Source organism: Oncorhynchus gorbuscha, linkage group LG05 (assembly GCF_021184085.1).
Source record: "Oncorhynchus gorbuscha isolate QuinsamMale2020 ecotype Even-year linkage group LG05, OgorEven_v1.0, whole genome shotgun sequence".
In the NCBI taxonomy this organism is placed as follows: domain Eukaryota; kingdom Metazoa; phylum Chordata; class Actinopteri; order Salmoniformes; family Salmonidae; genus Oncorhynchus; species Oncorhynchus gorbuscha.
Genome location: NC_060177.1, coordinates 85,186,345 through 85,213,416, shown reverse-complemented (window position 1 = coordinate 85,213,416; position 27,072 = coordinate 85,186,345). Strand labels below are relative to the sequence as shown.

Genomic DNA, 27,072 nt, shown 5'->3' with positions numbered 1-27,072 from the left:
ATAACCTTCCTTCTGTCCTGTGACAGGAGAGGAAGAGACCCTGGGAAGTGTTTTTGATAGCAGAAGAAAAAAGGAATGGAAACGCCCTTCAGAATTCGCCCCACAATAGTGCTGTAATGGGATAGCTGAGGCCCGGGGGAAAATGTCTCAGGCAATTACAGTCCAAGTTAGAAAAGGACAACAGTAGTGCTCCCAAAAACGAGCATTCCTCCATTGACCTGGGATGTTTTTATTGTTGCCTCATGCTCCTCACTAACAAAAATGGTTCCACGGATTGTGATAATATACTCCCAAGTGTGTCTCTTACCTATTCATTATATAATCAACCATTTACAAACTCTTTGTAAGTGAAGTATTACCATTAAAAAATACGCTTGGTATCACACAAACAGTATGCCAAAAATACACAGAAACCAGCACCTGCTCAAAGCCTCTGTCTAGATGTGTGGGCTCTCCCCTTCCTTCCCACCGCCCATCCAATCCCTTCCCTTCCTCCCCAATCCTACTGGCCATTCCATCCAATCCCTTCCCTTCCTCCCCAATCCTACTGGCCATTCCATCCAATCTCTTCCCTTCCTCCCCAATCCTACTGGCCATTCCATCTAATCCCTTCCCTTCCTCCCCAATCCTACTGGCCATTCCATCTAATCCCTTCCCTTCCTCCCCAATCCTACTGGCCATTCCATCTAATCCCTTCGCTTCCTCCCCAATCCTACTGGCCATTCCATCTAATCCCTTCGCTTCCTCCCCAATCCTACTGGCCATTCCATCTAATCCCTTCCCTTCCTCCCCAATCCTACTGGCCATTCCATCTAATCCCTTCCCTTCCTCCCCAATCCTACTGGCCATTCCATCTAATCCCTTCCCTTCCTCCCCAATCCTACTGGCCATTCCATCTAATCCCTTCGCTTCCTCCCCAGTCCTACTGGCCATTCCATCTAATCCCTTCGCTTCCTCCCCAATCCTACTGGCCATTCCATCTAATCCCTTCCCTTCCTCCCCAATCCTACTGGCCATTCCATCTAATCCCATCCCTTCCTCCCCCATGCCATCGCCCATCCAATCCCATCCCTTCCTCCCACCCCATCGCCCATGCCATCCAATCCCATCCCTTCCTCCCCAAACCCACCGCCAATTCAATCCCATCTCTTCTCAGTGAAACCAAAACAGCCAAAGCGTCGCAGGGGCCAGAGGGGGGCCAGAAGGGGGCCAGAGGGGGGCCAGAAGGGGGCCAGGCTGTCAGGTTTGAAGGGTTAAAAGGGAAGTGGACGTTCAAAGATCTGTGACCCCTTCAGACAAAAGGCCCTGCTCTCTCTGTGCTCCCCAGGACAGGTCTCTGTCTCACTGCTTCAACCTAAACAAAGACATCGTGTTCCTCTATCTGTCACTCTGTCCCTCTCTGTCTCTCTTTCTGTCTGTCTGAGAGCCTTCTGTCTACACTGGTTTCTACTGGAAATGCATAGTCAGTTCTGAGGGCCAGAACACAGGGTAAAATACCAACTGAGGCAGGCTGCTGCGGTAGGGAGATGATTGACACCACAAACAATAACAAATTCAGAAATAAATCTCCACACAGCAGGCATTCTTCTGTAATTGTATTTAATATTAAGTCTCCAGTTTTTGCTACATAACCTCTTTTTATGTTTGTTTTCTTCCCCATTTTCTCTCCCTCCCTGCCTCCCACACTCCCTCCCTCCCTGCCCTGCCTCCCACACTCCCACACTCCCTCCCTCTCTGCCTCCCACACTCCCTCCCTGCCTCCCACACTCCCTCCCTCCCTGCCTCCCTCCCTGCCTCCTACACTCCCTCCCTGCCTGCCACACTCCCTCCCTGCCTCCCACACTCCCTCCCTGCCTCCCACACTCCCTCCCTCCCTGCCTCCCACACTCCCTCCCTGCCTCCCTCCCACACTCCCTCCCTCCCTGCCTCCCTGCCTCCCACACTCCCTCCCTCCCTGCCTCCCACACTCCCTCCCTGCCTCCCACACTCCCTCCCTCCCTGCCTCCCTCCCTCCCTCCCACACTCCCTCCCTGACTCCCTGCCTCCCACACTCCTCTCCAGGAACCCTGATGGTGATGTCCAGCCGTGGTGTTACATCGCTGACCATGAAGACGGAATCTACTGGAGATACTGCGACATACCCACCTGTCAGAGTAAGAGAATGTATGTGTGTGTGTGTGTGCGTTCTTGCGTGTGAATCAGAGTCATGTCGTCAACGCCCTGTGTTCCTGTGTTACACCCTGGCTGACCTGAAAGCCCAGAGGCCCTGTTCGTCTCCCAGTCGGTGGCTCTGTCAGTCGCTCTGCGTGTCAGATCGTTATGAAAAGGTTTATAGGTCATCTGCAGAAGCTTTTCACTGAGCTATTATCATCCTGAAGAATGTCTCTTAACTCGGCTCTGCAGTGTCCGGGCATGCCTGTTCCATGTGAACTGTCAGTCAGTCGCACTGTGTTTTTACATTTCTGTAATTAGCTGCCACTCATTCAGCTCAGCAGAGCTCAATACAGCAGTCAGTGTGTTGTGTTATTGCCTCTGTGCTTGTTCTCTACTGGCATACATGTTCTCTACTGGTATGTTCTCTACTGGCATCTTAATTGGGTTGAGGTCGGGTGATTGTGGAGGCCAGGTCATCTGATGCAGAAATCCATCACTCTCCTTCTTGGTTAAATAGCCCTTACACAGCCTGGAGGTGTGTTTTGGGTCATTGTCCTGTTGAAAACAACTAAGCGCAAACCAGATGGGATGGAGTATCGTTGCAGAATGCTGTGGAAGCCATGCTGGTTAAGTGTGCCTTGAATTTTAAGTAAATCACAGACAGTGTGACCAGCAAAGCACCCCCACAGCATCAAACCTCCTCCTCCATGCTTCACGGTGGGAACCACACATTTGGAGATCATCCGTTCATCTACTCTGCGTCTCACAAAGACACGGCGATTGGAAGCAAAAATCTAAATTTTGGACTCATCAGACCAAAGGGCAGATTTCCACTGGTCTAATGTCCATTGCTCGTGTTTCTTGGACCAAACAAGTATCTTCTTCTTATGTGTCCTTTAGTAGCAGCAATTCGACTATGAAGGCCTGATTCACACAGTCTCCACTGAACATGTTGAAATGTGTCTGTTACTTAAACTCTGTGAAGCATTTATTTGGGCTGCTATTTTTGAGGTTGGTAACTCTAATGAACTTATCCTCTGCAGCAGAGGTACCTCTGGGTCTTCCATTCATGTAGCGTTCCTCATGAGAGCCATTTTCATCATAGTGCTTGATGGTGTTTGCGACTGCACTTGAAGAAACTTTCAAAGTTCTTCAAATTTTCCATTTTCACTGACCTTCATGTCTTAAAGTTATGACAGACTATAATTTCTCTTGCCATAATATGGACTTGGTCTTTTACCAAATAGGGCTATATTCTGTACACCACCCCTACCTTGTTACAACACAACTGATTGGCTTAAACGCATTAAGAAGGAAAGAAATTCCACAAATTAGGCACACTTTTTTTAATGCCAAGAGTGTGCAAAGCTGTCATCAAGGCAAAGGGTGGCTATTTGAAGATTCTCAAATCTCAACACTTTTTTGGTTACTAAATTATTCCATATGTGCTATTTCATAGTTTTGATGTCTTCACTATTATTCTACAATGTAGAACATTGTAAAAATAAAGAGAAATCCTTGAATGAGTACGTGTTCTAAAACTTTTGACGGGTAGTGTATATACAGTTGAAGTCGTAAGTTTACAAACACTTAGGTTGGAGTCATTAAAACTAATTTTTCAACCACTCCACAAATTTCTTGTTAACAAACTACAGTTTTGGCAAGTCGGTTAGGACATCTACTTTGTGCATGACACAAGTAATTTTTCCAAAAGTTGTTTGCAGACAGATTATTTCACTTGTAATTCACTGTATCACAATTCCCTTGGGTCAGAAGTTTACATACACTAAGTTGACTGTGCCTTTAAACAGCTCTGCCAGGAGGAATGGGCCAAAATTCACCCAACTTATTGTGAAAAGCTTGTGGAAGGCTACCCGAAACATTTGACCCAAGTTAAACAATTTAAAGGCAATGCTACCAAATAGTAATTCAGGGTATGTAAACTTCTGACCCATGGGAATGTGATGAAAGGAATAAAAGCTGAAATAAATAATTCTCTCCTCTATTATTCTGACATTTCGCAGGTTTTCCTACTTACAAAGCATGTAGAGATCTGTCATTTTTAGCATAGGTACACTTCAACTGTGAGAGACGGAATCTAAAACAAAAACCCAGAAAATCACATTGTATGATTTTTAAGTAATTCATTTCCATTTTATTGCATGACATAAGTATTTGATCACCTACCAATCAGTAAGAATTGTGGTTCTCACAGATCTGTTAGTTTTTCTTTAAGAAGCCCTCCTGTTCTCCACTCATTACCTATATTAACTGCACCTGTTTGAACTCGTTACTTGTATAAAAGACACCTGTCCACACACTCAATCAAATAGACACCAACCTCTCCACAATGGCCATTGTAGACCTGCACAAGGCTGGGATGTGCAACAGGACAATAGGCACGCAGTTTGATGAGAAGGCAACAACTGTTGGCGCAATTATTACAAAATGGAAGAAGTTCAAGATGACGGTCAATCACCCTCGGTCTGGGGCTCCATGCAAGATCTCACCTCGTGGGGCATCAATGATCATGAGAAAGGTGAGGGATCAGCCCAGAACTACACGGCAGGACCTGGTCAATGACCTGAAGAGAGCTGGGACCACAGTCTCAAAGAAAACCATTAGTAACACACTACACCGTCATGGATTAAAATCCTGCAGCGCACGCAAGGTCCCCCTGCTCAAGCCAGCGCATGTCCAGGCCCGTCTGAAGTTTGCCAATGACCATCTGGATGATCCAGAGGAGGAATGGGAGAAGGTCATGTGGTCTGATGAGACAAAAATAGAGCTTTTTGGTCTAAACTCCACTTGCCGTGTTTGGAGGAAGAGGGATGAGTACAACCCCAAGAACACCATCACAAACCGTGAAGCATGGAGGTGGAAACATCATTCTTTGGGAATGCTTTTCTGCAAAGGGGATAGGACGACTGCACTGTATTGAGGGGAGGATGGATGGGGCCATGTATCGTGAGATCTTGGCCAACAACCTCCTTCTCTCAGTAAGAGCATTGAAGATGGGTCATGGCTGGGTCTTCCAGCATTACAACAAGCCGAAACACACAGCCAGGGCAACTAAGGTGTGGCTCCGTAAGAAGCATCTCAAGGTCCTGGAGTAGCCTAGCCAGTCTCCAAACCTGAACCCAATAGAACATCTTTGGAGGGAGCTGAAAGTCCTTATTGCCCAGCGACAGCCCTGAAACCTGAAGGATCTGGAGAAGGTCTGTATGGAGGAGTGGGCCAAAATCCCTGCTGCAGTGTGTGCAAACCTGGTCAAGAACTACAGGAAACGTATGATCTCTGTAATTGTAAACAAAGGTTTCTGTACCAAATATTAAAGTTCTGCTTTTCTGATGTATCAAATACTTATGTCTTGCAAATTAATTACTTAATCATACAATGTGATTTTCTGGATTTTTGTTTTAGATTCCGTCTCTCACAGTTGAAGTGTACCTATGATAAAAAATTACAAACCTCTACATGCTTTGTAAGCAGGAAACACTGCCGATTTTGCAGGTTATCAAATACTTGTTCTCCTCTCTCTCTCGCTCTCTCTCTCTCTGTCTCTCTCATATATATATAAGCACACCTTAAAATACAAAAACACAGTAATGGGAAGCACAAATTAAACATCACAAATCAAATTCCTCTACAAATAGGTCCTCAGTCAATGTTTTTAATTGCCCAAACGGCACCAGATGTCATGACTTTGACCAAAGTTGTTTTCTCTCCTTGTTCGGGTGGCGTTGGCGTCACCGGTCTTCTAGCCATCGTCGATCCACTTTTCATTTTCCATTAGTTTTGTCTTGTTTTCCTACACACCAGGTTTCAATTTCCCTCATTAAGTGTTGTGTATTTAACCCTCTTTTACCCCCATGTCTTTGTGTGGAACTGTTTGTTGTAAGTGCTTGTGCACATGTTACTGGTGGGCGTGGGGTTTTTGTACCCATATTCTGTTGTATTTTTATGCCGTTGGGTTTTGGATTAAACTGCTCCGGCTACTTACCTAGTTCTGCTCCCCTGCATCTGACTTCCTTGCCACCAGTTACGCACCCCTTTACACCAGAACATCAAGATGAAATGAATTTTGAATTTAGTTCCAGCAATATTGTGCATTAAAACTTAAAGCAGATTTACCTACAATACCGTTCAAATGTTTGGGGTCTCTTGGACATGTCCTTGTTTTTGAGATAAAAGCTCATTTTTTGCCCATTAAAATCACATCAAATTGATCAGAAATACAGTATAGACATTGTTAATGTTGTAAATGACTATTGTAGCTGGAAACGGCTGATTGTTTTTGGAATATCTACATAGATGTACAGAGGCCCATTATCAGCAACCATCACTCCTGTGTTCCAATGGCACGTTGTGTTAGCTAATCAAAGTTGATCATTTCAAAAGGCTAATTGATCATGACAAAACCTGTTTGCATTTATGGTAGCATAGATGAAAACTGTTGTGCTGATTAAAGAAGTAATAAAGCTGGCCTTCTTTAGACTAGTTCAGTATCTGGAGAATCAGAATTTGTGGGTTCGATTACAGTCTCAAAATTGCCAAAAACAAATATTTTCTTCTGGAAGCCGTCAGTCTATTCTTGTTCTGAGAAATGAATGCTATTCTATGCGAGAAATTGCCAAGAAACTGAAGATCTGATACAACGCTGTCCTACTCCCTTCACAGAACAGCGCAAACTGGCCCTAACCAGAATAGAAAAAGGAGTGGGAGGCCCCGGTGCAGGGATTTTCCAGTTTTCCAGAATTTAGCGGGGTTCCCATTACAATCTGAAAGAGCGGTTACATATTAATCCGATTTAGCCTTTCTGATTTGTTTTACACAATTATTCTTTAGTTGCTTAAAAGCTTGCCAGTCTTGGCCTAAGCCTGTGTTCCTGGCCTTGACCCAAGCATCATCTCTTTTATGAATTACTTCTTATTGTAAGTAAGTAAGTAAGTAAGCATTTCACCTGTTGTATTCGGCGCACGTGACAAATACACTTTGATTTGATTTGATGATTCCGGAGTGTACCAGGCATTCGATCTACCTTTAACCCTACATTTTTTGAAGAGAGCATGATTATTCACAATAGTATTGAAAACATCTAAAAACAAGCCCAGTACTTCTTTAGGTACATGCTGCAGAGTTCCTTTCCCTTCATTATCATACAGTACTTTACTGTATGTCCCTGTAGCAACTACGTAGAGAGGCTTCATTCCTAAAGTGTCTCAGAGTAGGAGTGCTGATCTAGGATCAGGTACCTCCTGTCCATATACACTTATGTATTGTAGTCTAATGTCTTAACTGATCCTTGTTCAGCACTCCTATTCTCAGACGCTTTTTGAATACGAGCCCTGGAGGCTGTATGGGGTTCCTACTCTTCTGTGTTACTGAAGCTAAAGGACTCAAGCCCACTCCTCAAACTTCTCACTCTGGAGGCCAAAGGACCCATTAACTCATCCAACAATGCGTGGCCTGCTGAAACGACAGCTTTGGTCTCTCTCTCTCTCTCTCTCTCTCTCTCTCTCTCTCTCTCTCTCTCTCTCTCTCTCTCTCTCTCTCTCTCTCTCTCTCTCTCTCTCTCTGACCTATTTCACACAAGTGTCTAGTTATCCATGAATGTCTCGACCAGACACATCCCCACCTTTGTGTCAGAGTGGGTAAGGCAGACCCACCCATCCATCCATCCATCCATTCCCCTGGCTGGTTGTGTCGGAGGGGGGCAGGCCGACCCACCCACCCATCCATCCATCCATCCATCCATTCCCCTGGCTGGTTGTGTCGGAGGGGGGCAGGCCGACCCACCCATCTATCTACCCATTCCCCTGGCTGGAGTAAGCACTAAGCTGATTCCTTATCTCATGTGAATTGAGGCCAGCCTTTGTTGCAGGCAGATGGGATACTGCCACCATAGGCCTGCTCCCCCCTGCCTGCCTGCCTGCCTGTTTTTGTCTGCTGTCTTCCAGTCTGGATCGGTGCAGCCCGCCTGCCCAGTAACCTATCCTTGTGCCGTGTGTGTGTCCAACTTCTCCTGTTTGCTGTGAGCTTCGCCCATATCGAATGCAGCTCTATTTCTGCTTTGGCATTATAGATGGAGATAGACACACCGTATTTCTGAATAGAGGGGAAATTGAGAGAATAAAAGAGCTCAGAGCGAGGCATATGCCTGTCTGTCTCCCTGCCTCGCTGCCTGTCTCCCTCCCTGTCTACCCTCCTGTTTACTTGGCTGCCTGTCTGTCTGCCTCCCTGCCTGTCTGTCTTCCCTCCTGTCTGCCTGTCTGTCTGTCGGTTTTGTCTGTGTTTTTGTCTGTTTTGGTTGGTCTGCATGTTGTTTTTTCTGTTTGGTGTGGCATTGTGGCCGTTCACTGAGGCTCTGTATGTACCCACCAGGGTTGGTCAGGTCAGTGCCAACGCTGTGCCCTGTCATCCAGGGTCATCACGTCATCCTGGTGAGGCAGCGGGCACACCCTGTTAAAACAACAACAACAAAAATGTCATTTAGCAGACACTTTTATCCAACTTAAAGGAGAAGTTTTAACAACAACAAAGTCTCTATTTTGTTATGTAAATGTAATGTTATATATAGAATGGTCCAGACATCTTTTTTTTTTGTGATTTCACTTGTTTTTAATACAATTACTCCAAACAGCAAATTATTTCCTTGTCCTCGCTGTGTAGTATAGGGGCCATGGGGCCATCTCAATGTCAGCAAGACAAAGGAACTGATTGTGGACTACAGGAAACGGAGGGTCTAGCTCGCCCTCATCCACATCGACGGGGCTGTAGTGGACTGGATCGAGAGCTTGAAGTTCCTCGGTGTCCACATCACTAAGGAATTAACATGGTCAACACACACACCCACACAGTTCTGAAGAGGGCACAACGCCGCCTTTTCCCCCTCAGGAGGCTGAAAAGATTTGACTTCCTCAAAAAGTACTAAAGCTGCACCATTGAGAGAAGCTTGACTGGCTTCATCACTGCTTTGTATGGCAACTGCAAGGCACCTGACCGCAAGGCGCTACAGTAGGTGGTGGGCACGGCGCAGCATATCAGTAGGGCCAAGCTCCCTGCCATCCAGGACCTCTATACCAGACGGGGTCAGAGAAAAGGCCCCAAAAATGTTCTAATGACTCTAGCCACCCAAGCCATAGACTGTTCTCTCTGCTACCACATGGCAAGACTGGAACCAACAGGACCAGCTTCTATCCCCAAGCCATAAGACTACTAAAAAAGATTGATGAATAGCTTGTTCATATAAGGAAGTCAGTCAATTGAAATAAATTCATAATCTTGGATTGCACATGACTGGGAATACAGATATGCACCTGTTGGTCACAGATACCTTTAAAAAAAAGGTATGGGCATGGATCCTAAAACCAGTCAGTATCTGGTGTGACCACCTTTGCCTCATGCAACCTGACACATGTCCTTCGCATAGAGTTGATCAGGCTGTTGATTTGGCTTGTGGAATGTTGTTCCACTCCTCTTCAATGACTGTCTGAAGTTGCTGGATATTGGCGGGAACTGGAACACGCTGTCGTACTCGTTAATCCAGAGCGTCCAAACATGCTCAATGGGTGACATGTCTGGTGAGTATGCAGGCCATCGAAGCACTGGGACATTTTCAGCTTCCGGGAATTGTGTACAGATCCTTGTGACATGAGGCAGTGCATTATCATGCTGAAACATGAGGTTTCAGCATGATGTTAGCATAAACCTGTGACAAAAACGATTTGATTTGACACACACACACTGCAGTCCTGGAGACTTCTCTGACACACACACACACATACAGAAACACACACAGAAACACACACACTCGCTCCGTTGTTATGAGCCGTCCTCCCCTCAGCAGCCTCTACTGATGCTAATATATACATTTTGGTTCTCTATCAAAGCCAGGTAGTCCCAAGGGTGTTGTTTTGATTGATAGGGTAGGACAGGGAGAAAGCCTAAAGGGAAAGCTGCCTGTTGCACCGGAACATGGGAAGGAGAGGTGCAACATTCTCGCTCCATTAACTTCTTGCTTCGAGCAATCCCGTATCCAGGAGCGTAATCATAGCCTCAAGCTCATTAGCATAACGCAACGTTAACTATTCATGAAAATCGCAAATGAAATGAAATAAATATATTGGCTCACAAGCTTAGCCTTTTGTTAACAACACTGTCATCTCAGATTTTCAAAATATGCTTTTCAACCATAGCTACACAAGCATTTGTGTAAGAGTATTGATAGCTAGCATAGCATTAAGCCTAGCATTCAGCAGGCAACATTTTCACAAAAACAAGAAAAGCATTCAAATAAAATCTTTAACCTTTGAAGAACTTCGGATGTTTTCAATGAGGAGACTCTCAGTTAAATGTTCAGTTTTTCCAAAAATATTATTTGTGTAGGAGAAATCGCTCCGTTTTGTTCATCACGTTTGGCTAAGAAAAACCCCCGAAAATTCAGTCATTACAACGGCAAACTTTTTTCCAAATTAACTCCATAATATCGACAGAAACATGGCAAACTTTGTTTAGAATCAATCCTCAAGGTGTTTTTCACATATCTATTCGATGATAAGTCATTCGTGGCAGTTGGGTTTCTCCTCTGAAGCAAATGGAAAAATGCACGCAGCTGGAGATTACGCAATAATTGCAACGGAGGACACCAAACGAGCACCTGGTAAATGTAGTCTCTTATGGTCAATCTTCCAATGATATGCCTACAAATACGTCACAATGCTGCAGACACCTTGGGGAAACGACAGAAAGTGTAGGCTCATTCCTTGCGCATTCACAGCCATATAAGGAGACATTGGAACACAGCGCCTTCAAAATCTGGGGCATTTCCTGTTTGAAATTTCATCTTGGTTTCGCCTGTAGCATCAGTTCTGTGGCACTCACAGATAATATCTTTGCAGTTTTGGAAATGTCAGAGTGTTTTCTTTCCAAAGCCGTCAATTATATGCATAGTGGAGCATCTTTTCGTGACAAAATATATTGTTTAAAACGGGAACGTTTTTTTATCCAAAAATTAAAAGAGCGCCCCCTATATCGAAGAAGTTAAAATAATCTGTTTATGAAATCAAATCAAATCAAATTGTATTTGTCACATACTCATGGTTAGCAGATGTTAATGCGAGTGTAGCAAAATGCTTGTGCTTCTAGTTCCGACAATGTCGTAATACCCAACGAGTAATTTAACCTAACAATTCCACAACTACTACCTTATACACACAAGTGTAAAGGGATAAAGAATATGTACATAAAGATATATGAATGAGTGATGGTACAGAACGGCATAGGCAAGATGCAGTAGATGGTATCGAGTACAGTATATTCATATGTGATGAGTAATGTAGGGTATGTAAACATTATATTAAGTGGCATTGATTAAACTGGCTAGTGATACATTTTTTACATCAATTTACATCAATTTACATTATTAAGGTGGCTGGAGTTGAGTCAGTATGTTGGCAGCAGCCACTCAATTCAGTTTGTCCGTGATGTGTACGCCGAGGAACTTAAAACCTACTACCCTCTCCACTACTGTCCCGTTGAAAGTGAATAGGGGGGTGCTCCCTCTGCTGTTTCCTGAAGTCCACGATCATCTCATTTGTTTTGTTGACGTTGAGTGTGAGGTTATTTTCCTGACACCACACTCCGAGGGCCCTCAACTCCTCTCTGTAGTCCGTCTCGTCGTTGTTGGTAATCAAGCCTACCACTGTAGTGTCGTCCGCAAACTTGATGATTGAGTTGGAGGCTTGCATGGCCACGCAGTCGTGGGTGAACAGGGAGTACAGGAGAGGGCTCAGAACGCACCCTTGTGGGGCCCCAGTGCTGAGGATCAGCGGGGTGGAGATTTTGTTACCTACCCTCACCACCTGGGGGCGGCCCGTCAGGAAGTCCAGTACCCAGGGTCTCGAGCTTGATGACGAGTTTGGAGGGTACTATGGTGTAAAATGCTGAGCTGTATTCAATGAACAGCATTCTCACATAGGTATTCCTCTTGTCCAAATGGGTTAGGGCAGTGTGCAGTGTGGTTGCGATTGCGTCGTCTGTGGACCTATTGGGGCGGTAAGCAAATTGGAGTGGGTTTAGGGTGTCAGGTAGGGTGGAGGTGATATGGTCCTTGACTAGTCTCTCAAAGCACTTCATGATGACGGAAGTGAGTGCTACGGGGCTGTAGTCGTTTATCTCAGTTACCTTAGCTTTCTTGGGAACAGGAACAATGGTGGCCCTCTTGAAGCATGTGGGAACAGCAGACTGGGATAAGGATTGAATATGTCCGTAAACACACCAGCCAGCTGGTCTGCGCATGATCTGAGGACGTGGCTGGGGATGCCGTGTGGGCCTGCAGCCCTGCGAGGGTTAACACATTTAAATGTTTTACTCACGTTGGCTGCAGTGAAGGAGAGTCTGCAGGTTTTGGTAGTGTGCCGTGTCAGTGGCACTGTATTGTTATTTTGTCTGTCTGGGAGCAAGACATCCTGGTCCGCGACGGGGATGGTTTTCTTTTTGTAATCCGTGATTGACTGTAGAGACTGTAGACCCTGCCACATACCTCGTGTCTGAGCGGTTGAATTGCGACTCTAATTTGTCTCTATACTGACGCTTAGCTTGTTTGATTGCCTTGCGGAGGGAATAGTTAAAAGCAGTGGTTCGCGCTTTCAGTTTCGCACGAATACTGCCATCAATCCACGGTTTCTGGTTTGGGAATGTTTTAATTGTTGCTGCGTCACTACAGACCCTGGTTCGATCCCAGGCTGTGTCACAACTGGCCGTGACCAGGAGTCCCATAGGGCAGCTCACAATTGTCCCAGCATTGTTAGGTGGCTTTACTTGACTCATTGTGCTCTTGTGGCAGGCCGGGCGCCTGCAGGTTGACTTCAGTTCTCATTTGAATGGTGTTTCCTCTGACAAATCGGTGCAGTTAAGTGGGCAGGTGTTAAGAAGCGCGATTTGGTTGGTCATGTTTTGGAGGATGCATGACTTTGCCTCTAGTGAGCCCGTTAGGGAGTTGCAACAATGAGACAAGATCACAATTGGATATCACAAAAAAGGAGGTAAAATACTTATTTTTTCAAATTCCACTTGCACCTGAAATTTGCATTAGAAGGTGAGGAGTGACACACACTCTCTCCATTATAAAAATAATGTTTACTATAAATCAACTTTAAAGAATGTACAGTGACGTTTCAGGTCTACACAAAGACATTCATAAACCCATACGTAGAATGTATGCACACATGACTGTAAGTCGCTTTGGATAAAAGCGTCTGCTAAATGGCATATATTATTATTATTATATTATAGCAGCTTTTCCTAATGCAAAATGGTTTATCTGTGCATTGACGTTCAAAGTAAAGACAGCCACTGAAGAATTAGCAGTGATGGATTGGAGAAGACAGAGTGAAGCCTGAAGAATTAGCAGTGATGGATTGGAGAAGACAGAGTGAAGCCTGAAGAATTAGCAGTGATGGATTGGAGACGGACAGAGTGAAGCCTGAAGAGTTAGCAGTGATGGATTGGAGAAGAAAGAGTGAAGCCTGAAGAATTAGCAGTGATGGATTGGAGAAGACAGAGTGAAGCCTGAAGAATTAGCAGTGATGGATTGGAGACGGACAGAGTGAAGCCTGAAGAGTTAGCAGTGATGGATTGGAGAAGACAGAGTGAAGCCTGAAGAATTAGCAGTGATTGATTGGAGAAGACAGAGTGAAGCCTGAAGAATTAGCAGTGATTGATTGGAGAAGGACAGAGTGAAGCCTGAAGAGTTAGCAGTGATGGATTGGAGAAGGACAGAGTGAAGCCTGAAGAGTTAGCAGTGATGGATTGGAGAAGACAGAGTGAAGACTGAAAAATTAGCAGTGATTGATTGGAGAAGACAGAGTGAAGCCTGAAGAATTAGCAGTGATTGATTGGAGAAGGACAGAGTGAAGCCTGAAGAGTTAGCAGTGATGGATTGGAGAAGGACAGAGTGAAGCCTGAAGAATTAGCACTGATGGATTGGAGAAGGACAGAGTGAAGCCTGAAGAATTAGCAGTGATGGATTGGAGAAGGACAGAGTGAAGCCTGAAGATTTAGCAGTGATGGATTGGAGAAGACAGAGTGAAGCCTGAAGAATTAGCAGTGATGGATTGGAGAAGGACAGAGTGAAGCCTGAAGAGTTAGCAGTGATGGATTGGAGAAGACAGAGTGAAGCCTGAAGAATTAGCAGTGATTGATTGCAGAAGGACAGAGTGAAGCCTGAAGAATTAGCAGTGATTGATTGGAGAAGACAGAGTGTAGCCTGAAGAATTAGCAGTGATTGATTGGAGAAGACAGAGTGAAGCCTGAAGAATTAGCAGTGATGGATTGGAGAAGACAGAGTGAAGCCTGAAGAATTAGCAGTGATGGATTGGAGAAGACAGAGTGAAGCCTGAAGAATTAGCAGTGATGGATTGAAGAAGGACAGAGTGAAGCCTGAAAATTAGCAGTGATGGATTGGAGGACAGAGTGAAGCCTGAATAATTAGCAGTGATGGATTGAAGAAGGACAGAGTGAAGCCTGAAGAATTAGCAGTGATGGATTGGAGGACAGAGTGAAGCCTGAATAATTAGCAGTGATGGATTGGAGAAGCACAGAGTGAAGCCTGAAGAATTAGCAGTGATGGATTGGAGAAGGACAGAGTGAAGTCTGAAGAATTAGCAGTGATGGATTGGAGAAGGACAGAGTGAAGCCTGAATAATTAGCAGTGATGGATTGGAGAAGACAGAGTGAAGCCTGAAGAATTAGCAGTGATGGATTGGAGAAGACAGAGTGAAGCCTGAAGAATTAGCAGTGATGGATTGGAGAAGACAGAGTGAAGCCTGAAGAATTAGCAGTGATGGATTGAAGAAGGACAGAGTGAAGCCTGAAGAATTAGCAGTGATGGATTGGAGGACAGAGTGAAGCCTGAATAATTAGCAGTGATGGATTGAAGAAGGACAGAGTGAAGCCTGAAGAATTAGCAGTGATGGATTGGAGGACAGAGTGAAGCCTGAAGAATTAGCAGTGATGGATTGGAGAAGGACAGAGTGAAGCCTGAAGAATTAGCAGTGATGGATTGGAGAAGGACAGAGTGAAGCCTGAATAATTAGCAGTGATGGATTGGAGAAGACAGAGTGAAGCCTGAAGAATTAGCAGTGATGGATTGGAGAAGGACAGAGTGAAGCCTGAAGAGTTAGCAGTGATGGATTGGAGAAGACAGAGTGAAGCCTGAAGAATTAGCAGTGATTGATTGCAGAAGGACAGAGTGAAGCCTGAAGAATTAGCAGTGATTGATTGGAGAAGACAGAGTGAAGCCTGAAGAATTAGCAGTGATTGATTGGAGAAGACAGAGTGAAGCCTGAAGAATTAGCAGTGATGGATTGGAGAAGACAGAGTGAAGCCTGAAGAATTAGCAGTGATGGATTGGCGAAGACAGAGTGAAGCCTGAAGAATTAGCAGTGATGGATTGAAGAAGGACAGAGTGAAGCCTGAAAATTAGCAGTGATGGATTGGAGGACAGAGTGAAGCCTGAATAATTAGCAGTGATGGATTGAAGAAGGACAGAGTGAAGCCTGAAAAATTAGCAGTGATGGATTGGAGGACAGAGTGAAGCCTGAATAATTAACAGTGATGGATTGGAGAAGCACAGAGTGAAGCCTGAAGAATTGGCAGTGATGGATTGGAGAAGGACAGAGTGAAGCCTGAATAATTAGCAGTGATGGATTGGAGAAGACAGAGTGAATCCTGAAGAATTAGCAGTGATGGATTGGAGAAGACAGAGTGAAGCCTGAAGAATTAGCAGTGATGGATTGGAGGACAGAGTGAAGCCTGAATAATTAGCAGTGATGGATTGAAGAAGGACAGAGTGAAGCCTGAAGAATTAGCAGTGATGGATTGGAGGACAGAGTGAAGCCTGAATAATTAGCAGTGATGGATTGGAGAAGGACAGAGTGAAGCCTGAAGAATTAGCAGTGATGGATTGGAGAAGGACAGAGTGAAGCCTGAAGAATTAGCAGTGATGGATTGGGAAGGACAGAGTGAAGCCTGAAGAATTAGCACTGATGGATTGGAGAAGACAGAGTGAAGCCTGAAGAATTAGCAGTGATGGATTGGAGAAGGACAGAGTGAAGCCTGAATAATTAGCAGTGATTGATTGGAGAAGACAGAGTGAAGCTTGAATGTGTGATCACTTATTCACTGATCAAAATACTTCTAATCGGTCTGACGTGTTTATGACGTTGTTGTCTGATTTATTATTACACTGTATATCCAGTTTTATTAGGCAAAAATGAAAAGGTTATGAGATGAGATGTTATATGATCTGTTGGTTTCTTGTAGTATGTACCTGGAGTACTGTACCTCATGGTCAGGTCATGTGGTCCAGTCAGGGTCCAATGTTATCATACATTTTAGTCATTAGCTCTTAACCAGAGCGACTTATAATCAGTGAACAAAAAAGGTTGCCATCTTGCTCCAACTTGCAAGCCTCCCACTTTTTCCTCCAAACATAACAATGGTCATTATGGCCAAACAGTTCTATTTTGTTTCATTAGATCAGAGGACATTTCTCCAAAAAGTACGATCTTTGTCCACATGTGCAGATGTAAACCATAGTCTGGCTTTTTGGTGGTTTTTGAGCAGTGGCTTCTTCTTTGTTGAACGGCCTTTCAGGTTATGTCGATATAGGACTCATTTTACTGTGGATATTGATACTTTTGTACCTGTTTCCTCCAGCATCTTCACAAGGTCCTTTGCTGTTGTTCTGCACCAAAGTACGTTCATCTCTAGGAGACAGAACGTGTCTCCTTCCTGAGCGGTATGACGGCTGTGTGGTCCCATAGTGTTTATACTTGCGTACTATTGTTTGTACAGATGAACGTGGTACCTGAAGACGTTTGGAAATTGCTCCCAAGGATGATTTTGAGGTCTTGGCTGATTTCTTTAGATTTTCCCATGATGTCAAGCAAAGAGGCACTGCGTTTGAAGGTAGGCCTTGAAATACATCCACAGGTACACCTCCAATTGACTCAAATTATGTCAATTATCAGAAGCTTCTAAAGCCATGACATAATTTTCTGGAATTTTCCAAGTTGTTTAAAGGCACAGTCAACTTAGTGAATGATAACTTCTGACCCACTGGAATTGTGATACAGTGAATTATAAGTGAAATAATCTGTCTGTAAACAAACAAAAATGACTTGTGTCATGGATAAAGTAGATGTTCTAACCGACTTGCCAAAACTATAGTTTGTTAACAAGACATTTGTGGAGTGGTTGAAAAACAGGTTTTAATGACTCCAACCTAAGTGTATCTAAACTTCTGACTTCAACTGTATGTATCAAAAGTAAAAGTATAAATCATTTCAAATTCCTTATATTAAGCAAACCATATAGCATCATTTTCTCATTTTTTAATTTACGGATAGCCAGGGGCACACTCCAACACTCAGACATCATTTAGAAACGAGGCATGTGCTTAGTGAATCCGCCAGATCAGAGGCAATAAGGATGACCAAATATGTTCTCTTGTTAAGTGTGTGAATTAGGAAATGTTCCTGTCCTGCTAAGCATTCAAAATGTAGCGAGTACTTTTGGGTGTCAGGGAAAATGTATGGAGTAAAAAGTATTTCATTTTCTTTAGGAATGTAGAAGTAAAAGTAAATGCTGTCAAAAATATAAATAGTAAAGTACAGATACCTAAAAAACGACATAAGTAGTACTTTCAAGTATTTTTACTTAAGTACTTTACACAACTGGGTTTTACAGACTATTTAGTTATACTTTGTTATATACCCTTTGTTGGCAATGACAGAGGTCAAACGTTTTCTGTAAGTCTTCACAAGGTTTTCACACACTGTTGCTGGTATTTTGGCCCATTCCTCCATGCAGATCCCCTCTAGAGCAGTGATGTTTTGGGGCTGTTCCTGGGCAACACAGACTTTCAACTCCCTCCAAAGATTTTCTATGGGGTTGAGATCTGGAGACTGGCTAGGCCACTCCAGGACCTTGAAATGCTTCTTACGAAGCCACTCCTTTGTTGCCCGGGCGGTGTGTTTGGGATCATTGTCATGCTGAAAGACCCAGCCACTTTTAATCTTCAATGCCCTTGTTGATGGAAGGAGGTTTTCACTCAAAATCTCACGATACATGGCCCCATTCATTCTTTCCTTTACACGGATCAGTCGTCCTGGTCCCTTTGCAGAAAAACAGCCCCAAAGCATGATGTTTCCACCCTCATGCTTCACAGTAGGTATGGTGTTCTTTGGATGCAACTCAGCATTCTTTGTCCTCCAAACACGACAAGTTGAGTTTTTACCAAAAAGTTATATTTTGGTTTCATCTGACCATTTGACATTCTCCCAATCTTCTTCTGGATCATCCAAATGCTCTCTAGCAAACTTCAGACGGGCATGGACATGTACTGGCTTAAGCAGGGGGACACGTCTGGCACTGCAGGATTTGAGTCCCTGGCGGCATAGTGTGTTACTGATGGCTTTGGTACTTTGGTCCCAGCGCTCTGCAGGTCATTCACTAGGTCCCCCCGTGTGGTTCTGGGTTTTTTTGCTCACCGTTCTTGTGATCATTTTGACCCCACGGGGTGAGATCTTGCGTGGAGCCCCAGATCGAGGGAGATTATCGGTGGTCTTGTATGTCTTCCATTTCCTAATAATTGCTCCCACAGTTGATTTCGTCAAACCAAACTGCTTACCTATTGCAGATTCAGTCTTCCCAGCCTGGTGCAGGTCTACAATTTTGTTTCTGGTGTCCTTTCACAGCTCTTTGGTCTTGGCCATAGTGGAGTTTGGAGTGTGACTGTTTGAGGTTGTGGACAGGTGTCTTTTATACTGATAACAAGTTCAAACAGGTGCCATTAATACAGGTAACGAGTGGAGGACAGAGGAGCCTCTTAACGATCTGTGAGAGCCAGAAATCTTGCTTGTTTGTAGGTGACCAAATACTTATTATTCTGAGAGAGAGAGAAAAGAAATGAATTCTAATTGATAATTACTCCTGTAAGTCGCTTTGGATAAGATCGTCTGTGTCACGGTTTTCTTGTTGTGAAGGAGAGGCTGACCAAAACGCAGCGTGGTTATATTGATTCATGTTTAATAGAAAAAGATAAACACGAACACTACAAAACAATAAACGTGGAAAACCAAAAACAGCCCTATCTGGTACAAACACAGAGACAGGAACAATCACCCACAAACACACAGTGAAACCCAGGCTACCTAAATATGGTTCCCAATCAGAGACAATGACTAACACCTGCCTCTGATTGAGAACCATATCAGGCCAGACATAGAAATAGACAAACAAGACATCCAACATAGAATGCCCACTCAGATCACACCCTGACCAACCAAAACATAGAAACATACAAAGCAAACTATGGTCAGGGTGTGACAGTCTGCTTGATGTAAATCATGTTGATAAATCTTGCCGGTCCCTGTGTGTATTTAGGACTGCTTTAAGTTTATTGTCTGTCCCTTCTCCAGAGGTGTGTCTTACCCTGCAACAGACAGACAGACAGACACAGACAGACAGACACCCCGGAACTCAATCGTTGTGTCAGTTGTTGTTGCTTTGTCTGCATTGCAATGCATCATGTCATGTTAGTGTGAGTGGAAGAATACTAGGCTAATAACCTTATGCCCCGACCTCTGCCTGCCTTTCTCTGGAAAGTTTCTAGTCAAAACTACAAATATCACGATTACAGTCATGTTGTCTTTAACTCGCCACTTAATCTCTCTCCAAATTCTTCCAGTCTGCCGTGCTGCTTCTTGCTGTGTGTGTGTGTGTGTGTGTCTGTCTGTGCTGCGCTAAATGAGCCAGACAGAGGTACTAATCTGCTCATAAAACCGAGAGGGTGTTTAACGTGGCTGTAAAAATAGAAAGAAGGGATTTAAAAAAGGAAAGGAAGACAGGAGGGCTGGTGATTTATAGAGGAGAGGAAGACAGGAGGGCTGGTGATTTATAGAGGAGAGGAAGACAGGAGGGCTGGTGATTTATAGAGGAGAGGAAGACAGGAGGGCTGGTGATTTATAGAGGAGAGGAAGACAGGAGGGCTGGTGATTTATAGAGGAGAGGAAGACAGGAGGGCTGGTGATTTATAGAGGAGAGGAAGACAGGAGGGCTGGTGATTTATAGAGGAGAGGAAGACAGGAGGGCTGGTGATTTATAGAGGAGAGGAAGACAGGAGGATTGGTGATTTATAGAGAGGAAGACAGGAGGGCTGGTGATTTATAGAGGAGAGGAAGACAGGAGGCCTGGTGATTTATAGAGGAGAGGAAGACAGGAGGGCTGGTGATTTATAGAGGAGAGGAAGACAGGAGGGCTGGTGATTTATAGAGGAGAGGAAGACAGGAGGGCTGGTGATTTATAGAGGAGAGGAAGACAGGAAGGCTGGTGATTTATAGAGGAGAGTAAGACAGGAGGCCTTCCTATGGCATCGGGTGCTGTAGGTGTCCAGGTGGGCAGGAAGTTTGCCTCCGTTAATGCGTTGGGCAGACCTCACTACCCTCTGGAGAGCATTGCGGTTGTGGGTGAACAGGGAGTACAGGAGGGGGATGAGCACGCACCCCAGTGTTGAGGATCAGTGAAGAGGGGGTGTTGTTCCTACCTTCACCACCTGGGGTTGACCCATCAGGAAGTCCAGGACTCGTGTATGAACCGTTAAACTGGGACTCAACTTTGTCCCTATAGCGACGTTTAGCCAGCTTGATTGCTTCGTGAAGGTAGTATAACAATGGCCGAGAGTTTTTCAAGCAGGGCAAGTACAACAATCAATAGAATTTTGGGAGCCTTTTCCTACAATTTGCTTTGTTAAAATCCTCAGCTACAATAAATGCAGCCTAGTCCAGTGAAGTTATTTGAGGGCCGTCATGGTATCCATTTGGGGGGGGGGGGGGGATGGTACGGTCTGCATTTAATTGTGAGATATTGTAGGTCGGGTGCACAGAAGGACTTGAGTTCCTGTATGTTATCACAGTCACACCATAAGTCGTTAATCATAAAACATATACCTCCACCCTTTTGCTTCCCGGAAAGATGCTTGTTCCTGTCAGAGCGATGTACTGAGAACCCAACTGGCTTTACAGAGTCAGACAGTATATCTCGAGAGAGCCATGTTTCCGCGAAGCAGAGTATATTAAAAGCGTGGGCGAGACACAGGGTGTAGAGAGAAGAGAGACCTGCCCTGTGTTGGACCAGGACATTTGGGGTACGTTCCAAATGTCACCCTATTCCCTATATAGTGTAACATTTTTAACCAGTGCTATGGTCTAAAGTAGTGCACTATATAGGGAATAGGGCTCTGGTCTAAAGTAGTGCACTATATAGGGAATAGGGCTCTGGTCTAAAGTAGTGCACTATATAGGGAATAGGGCTATGGTCTAAAGTAGTGCACTATATAGGGAATAGGGCTCTGGTCTAAAGTAGTGCACTATATAGGGAATAGGGCTCTGGTCTAAAGTAGTGCACTATATAGGGAATAGGGCTCTGGTCTAAAGTAGTGCACTATATAGGGAATAGGGCTCTGGTCTAAAGTAGTGCACTATATAGGGAATAGGGTGCCATTTGGGATGTAAACTTGGTTAGTGAACCCTCAATGCTGGCCTTTTGCAGCTTGTCCTGTCCGTCTTTCATCCTTACGCTAATACCATCTGAGGCATCTCTCTCTCTCTCTCTCAAAATAACACATGCTGTAGTCCCTAGGTTTTAGGTCTTAACATCCAGCATGCACCAGTGAACGTGTGCTAACAAGATGTCTTCAAGCATCTGTTCTAGAACTCTCTGAACTCTCTAGAACTCTGTGTGTCAGAGAGTTTGATGTCATTCTCTCTCTAACATGTTACTGTAGAGAGGTATTAAACCCTCACATTATTGCTGCATGTGAACACTACATTCAAGGTTATATGTTTGATTTTCCTATTTCAATGGAAAGCTATCAAGGTTTACACAACTCTCATTCAGCAGTCAGGTGTTTGTGGTTAGCTAGGAGACTAAGCTAATGCAGATATTGTTGTAGAATTTGCTTGGTTAGCACCTCAGGTTGTTTTTAAACTGTCATATCAATGGGTTGTCTCTTAAACTAGGACTGACAGTCACATAGAGCCGCCTAGTCTGTCTGTCTGTCTGTCTGTCTGTCTGTCTGTCTGTCTGTCTGTCTGTCTGTCTGTCTGTCTGTCTGTCTGTCTGTCTGTCTGTCTGTCTGTCTGTCTGTCTGTCTGTCTGTCTGTCTGTCTGTCTGTCTGTCTGTCTGTCTGTCTGTCTGTCTGTCTGTCTCCCTTTCGCTGTCTCCCAATCTGCCCCCTCTCTCTGTCCCCCCCTCTCCCTCTATCTATCTGCCCCCCTCTCTCTGTCCCCCTCTCCCTCCCTCTCTCTCTCTATCTATCGGTCTCTCTCCTTTTGCTGTCTCCCAATCTGCCCCCCCTCTCTCTCTGCCCTCCCCCTCTCCCTCTATCTATCTGCTGTCCCCCTCTCTCTGCCCTCCCCCCTCTCCCTCTATCTATCTGCCCCCTCTCTCTGCCCTCTCCCCCCTCTCCCTCTATCTATCTGCCCCCTCTCTCTGCCCTCCCCCCTCTATAATAGGCTTTGTTCTGGTCTACAGTTGGATGACACAATTCCTATTTGAGACAATAGCTTTGGGTTAGAAATTAGTTTGATATTGTATAGGTTCTCTCTAATATATTTCACCCCTAGAACATAGAAATTAAATGAAAGTATTACAATTTGAACCATAATAAAACAAAGCATTCTGTAGCCTAATGGATGTTTTAGTCTTGAGGGTAGCTGTGTTTCCTCAAATATGATCATTCTTCACACCGTTTTCAGTGCTTAATTACAGCACAGTATTTCTTACATACAAAGTGTTTAGAGAACAGACAGTTCCCTTTTTGCTTACAACCCAACGCCCTCCAGGACAGTGTCATCTTCTCTTGTCAGCTCGGGCCATGTCGTCAGAATTGGACTTTTGTAGTTCATCCATATTGTATCACTTTACTAGGTGTCCATTCTGATGCTGTGTGTATCACTTTACTAGGTGTCCATTCTGATGCTGTGTGTATCACTTTACTAGGTGTCCATTCTGATGCTGTGTGTATCACTTTACTAGGTGTCCATTCTGATGCTGTGTGTATCACTTTACTAGGTGTCCATTCTGATGCTGTGTGTATCACCTTTACTAGGTGTCCATTCTGATGCTGTGTGTATCACTTTACTAGGTGTCCATTCTGATGCAGTCTGTATCACCTTTACTAGGTGTCCATTCTGATGCAGTCTGTATCACTTTACTAGGTGTCCATTCTGATGCAGTCTGTATCACCTTTACTAGGTGTCCATTCTGATGCTGTGTGTATCACTTTACTAGGTGTCCATTCTGATGCTGTGCGTATCACCTTTAGCTCTTATTTGACCTCAGCCTCAGGAGACTTCCTCCGCTCTGTCATGTAGACTTTTACCCACTATCTCAGCTAGATATCTCAGCTAGATCTAAACTAGCTTGCCCAGACAATGCACATACTCTAGATTCCAACACCCACTCACTGCAACTCAGTCCCCCCATCCTTCTACTCCTACTTCTCTCCCCCTCACCCCCATCCTTCTCCTCCTACCTCTCGCCCTCACCCTCATCCTTCTCACCCCCTCTCATCCTTCTCCTCCTCCCCCTCTCCCCCTCACCCCCATCCTCCTAAATCTCAAACAGAGGCCAGAGAATTCCAGTGTGATGATGTTAATTTCGTGCTGGTGTGCGTGTATGAAGTGTATGATCTCTGTGAGACACAGACGCATCATGGGATTTGTAGTAAATGCCAAATGCAGAGTGTGATTGTTAGTTTAGAAACATATGTCATGCTGAACTACATAGTTTAAACCCCCTGCTCTCCTCTCTGTCTCCTGTAGTGCCTGGTAACCTGGGCTGTTTTAAGGACAGTGGTGACCCTCCCACCCTGACAGGGAGCAGTCAGACCTCTAACAAACTCACCGTCCAGAACTGCATCAGCTTCTGCCGTAAACAGAGATACATGGTAAGACAGACGACACTATGGAGTTGTATCGACCGTCCCAAATGACACCTTTATTCCCTACATAGTGCACTCGTTTTAAATCAGATTTGACCATGGTTTGTTGATCATTCCTGATGGCAAATGGTCATATTGGCAGGGGGGGGATGCTGTCTTTCTTATTTTCTAGACCAGTGGTCACCAACCTTTTCTGAGTCAAGATCACTTTCTGAGTCAAAATGCTGTGATCTACCGCTCTGAATTTTTATTAACATGACTTAAAAAATGTAAGCAACATTAACCAATTAAAAACTGTACTGTAGCAATGAGAGTTGTTCAGTAACCTATAGGCCCAATACATTATCACCACATACTGGCTTAGCTTGAATTTATCTGCCAATGCACTGTGGTTTGGGTCATTTTTCAATATTATATTTCAAAATTTGAGGTAGGCTATATGACCACACCGGTAATAGACTCATTGTTGTATTACTTGTGAGGCACAGCTGAGTGAGCATACATTTAAATAATTCGCATTTTATTTTATTTTGCTGGGCTGATGGTGCCTCCATCTGATGGTCAGTCTCAGCGGAGAGAGAGAGCAGCAGACTGATGGTCAGTCTCAGGGGAGGGAGAGAGCAGCAGACTGAGGGTCAGTCTCAGCGGAGGGAGAGAGCAGCAGACTGAGGATCAGTCTCAGCGGAGGGAGAGAGCAGCAGACTGAGGGTCAGTCTCAGGGGAAGGAGAGAGCAGCAGACTGAGGGTCAGTCTCAGCGGAGGGAGAGAGCAGCAGACTGAGGGTCAGTCTCAGGGGAGGGAGAGAGCAGCAGACTGAGGGTCAGTCTCAGCGGAGGGAGAGAGCAGTAGACTGAGGGTCAGTCTCAGCGGAGGGAGAGAGCAGCAGACTGAGGATCAGTCTAAGCGGAGGGAGAGAGCAGCAGACTGAGGGTCAGTCTCAGCGGAGGGAGAGAGCAGCAGACTGAGGGTCAGTCTCAGCGGAGGGAGAGAGCAGCAGACTGAGGGTCAGTCTCAGCGGAGGGAGAGAGCAGCAAACTGAGGATCAGTCTCAGCGGAGGGAGAGAGCAGCAGACTGAGGGTCAGTCTCAGCGGAGGGAGAGAGCATCAGACTGAGGGTCAGTCTCAGTGGAGGGAGAGAGCAGCAGACTGAGGATCAGTCTCAGCGGAGGGAGAGAGCAGCAGACTGAGGGTCAGTCTCAGCGGAGGGAGAGAGCAGCAGACTGAGGGTCAGTCTCAGTGGAGGGAGAGAGCAGCAGACTGAGGATCAGTCTCAGTGGAGGGAGAGAGCAGCAGACTGAGGGTCAGTCTCAGCGGAGGGAGAGAGCAGCAGACTGAGGGTCAGTCTCAGCGGAGGGAGAGAGCAGCAGACTGAGGGTCAGTCTCAGCGGAGGGAGAGAGCAGCAGACTCAGGATCAGTCTCAGCGGAGGGAGAGAGCAGCAGATTGAGGGTCAGTCTCAGCGGAGGGAGAGAGCAGCAGACTGAGGGTCAGTCTCAGCGGAGGGAGAGAACAGCAGACTCAGGATCAGTCTCAGCGGAGGGAGAGAGCAGCAGACTGAGGGTCAGTCTCAGCGGAGGGAGAGAGCAGCAGACTGAGGGTCAGTCTCAGCGGAGGGAGAGAGCAGCAGACTCAGGATCAGTCTCAGCGGAGGGAGAGAGCAGCAGACTGAGGGTCAGTCTCAGCGGAGGGAGAGAGCAGCAGACTCAGGATCAGTCTCAGCGGAGGGAGAGAGCAGCAGATTGAGGGTCAGTCTCAGCGGAGGGAGAGAGCAGCAGACTGAGGGTCAGTCTCAGCGGAGGGAGAGAGCAGCAGACTGAGGGTCAGTCTCAGCGGAGGGAGAGAGCAGCAGACTGAGGGTCAGTCTCAGCGGAGGGAGAGAGCAGCAGACTGAGGGTCAGTCTCAGCTGAGGGAGAGAGCAGCAGACTGAGGGTCAGTCTCAGCGGAGGGAGAGAGCAGCAGACTGAGGGTCAGTCTCAGCGGAGGGAGAGAGCAGCAGACTGAGGATCAGTCTCAGCGGAGGGAGAGAGCAGCAGACTGAGGGTCAGTCTCAGCGGAGGGAGAGAGCAGCAGACTGAGGGTCAGTCTCAGTGGAGGGAGAGAGCAGCAGACTCAGGATCAGTCTCAGCGGAGGGAGAGAGCAGCAGATTGAGGGTCAGTCTCAGTGGAGGGAGAGAGCAGCAGACTGAGGGTCAGTCTCAGCGGAGGGAGAGAGCAGCAGACTCAGGATCAGTCTCAGCGGAGGGAGAGAGCAGCAGACTGAGGGTCAGTCTCAGCGGAGGGAGAGCAGCAGACTGAGGGTCAGTCTCAGCGGAGGGAGAGAGCAGCAGACTCAGGATCAGTCTCAGCGGAGGGAGAGAGCAGCAGACTGAGGGTCAGTCTCAGCGGAGGGAGAGAGCAGCAGACTGAGGGTCAGTCTCAGTGGAGGGAGAGAGCAGCAGACTGAGGATCAGTCTCAGTGGAGGGAGAGAGCAGCAGACTTAGGGTCAGTCTCAGCGGAGGGAGAGAGCAGCAGACTGAGGGTCAGTCTCAGCGGAGGGAGAGAGCAGCAGACTGAGGGTCAGTCTCAGCAGAGGGAGAGAGCAGCAGACTCAGGATCAGTCTCAGCGGAGGGAGAGAGCAGCAGATTGAGGGTCATTCTCAGCGGAGGGAGAGAGCAGCAGACTGAGGGTCAGTCTCAGCGGAGGGAGAGAGCAGCAGACTCAGGATCAGTCTCAGCGGGAGGAGAGAGCAGCAGACTGAGGGTCAGTCTCAGCGGAGGGAGAGAGCAGCAGACTGAGGGTCAGTCTCAGCGGAGGGAGAGCAGCAGACTCAGGATCAGTCTCAGCGGAGGGAGAGAGCAGCAGACTGAGGGTCAGTCTCAGCGGAGGGAGAGAGCAGCAGACTCAGGATCAGTCTCAGCGGAGGGAGA

At 45.8% G+C, this 27,072-nt stretch overlaps 1 protein-coding gene across 2 annotated transcripts in view; it reads left to right on the top strand.

Annotated features, from left to right (window-relative positions):
- Positions 1-27,072, top strand: part of LOC124035288 (kremen protein 1-like) — a 107,030-nt gene that overhangs the window by 65,276 nt on the left and 14,682 nt on the right. For both annotated transcript variants that reach the window (XM_046348748.1, XM_046348747.1), the window contains exons 3-4: positions 2,062-2,153; positions 24,046-24,170. In XM_046348748.1, coding sequence (XP_046204704.1) covers positions 2,062-2,153; positions 24,046-24,170 — 217 coding nt within the window. The remainder of the gene's footprint in view (positions 1-2,061; positions 2,154-24,045; positions 24,171-27,072) is intronic.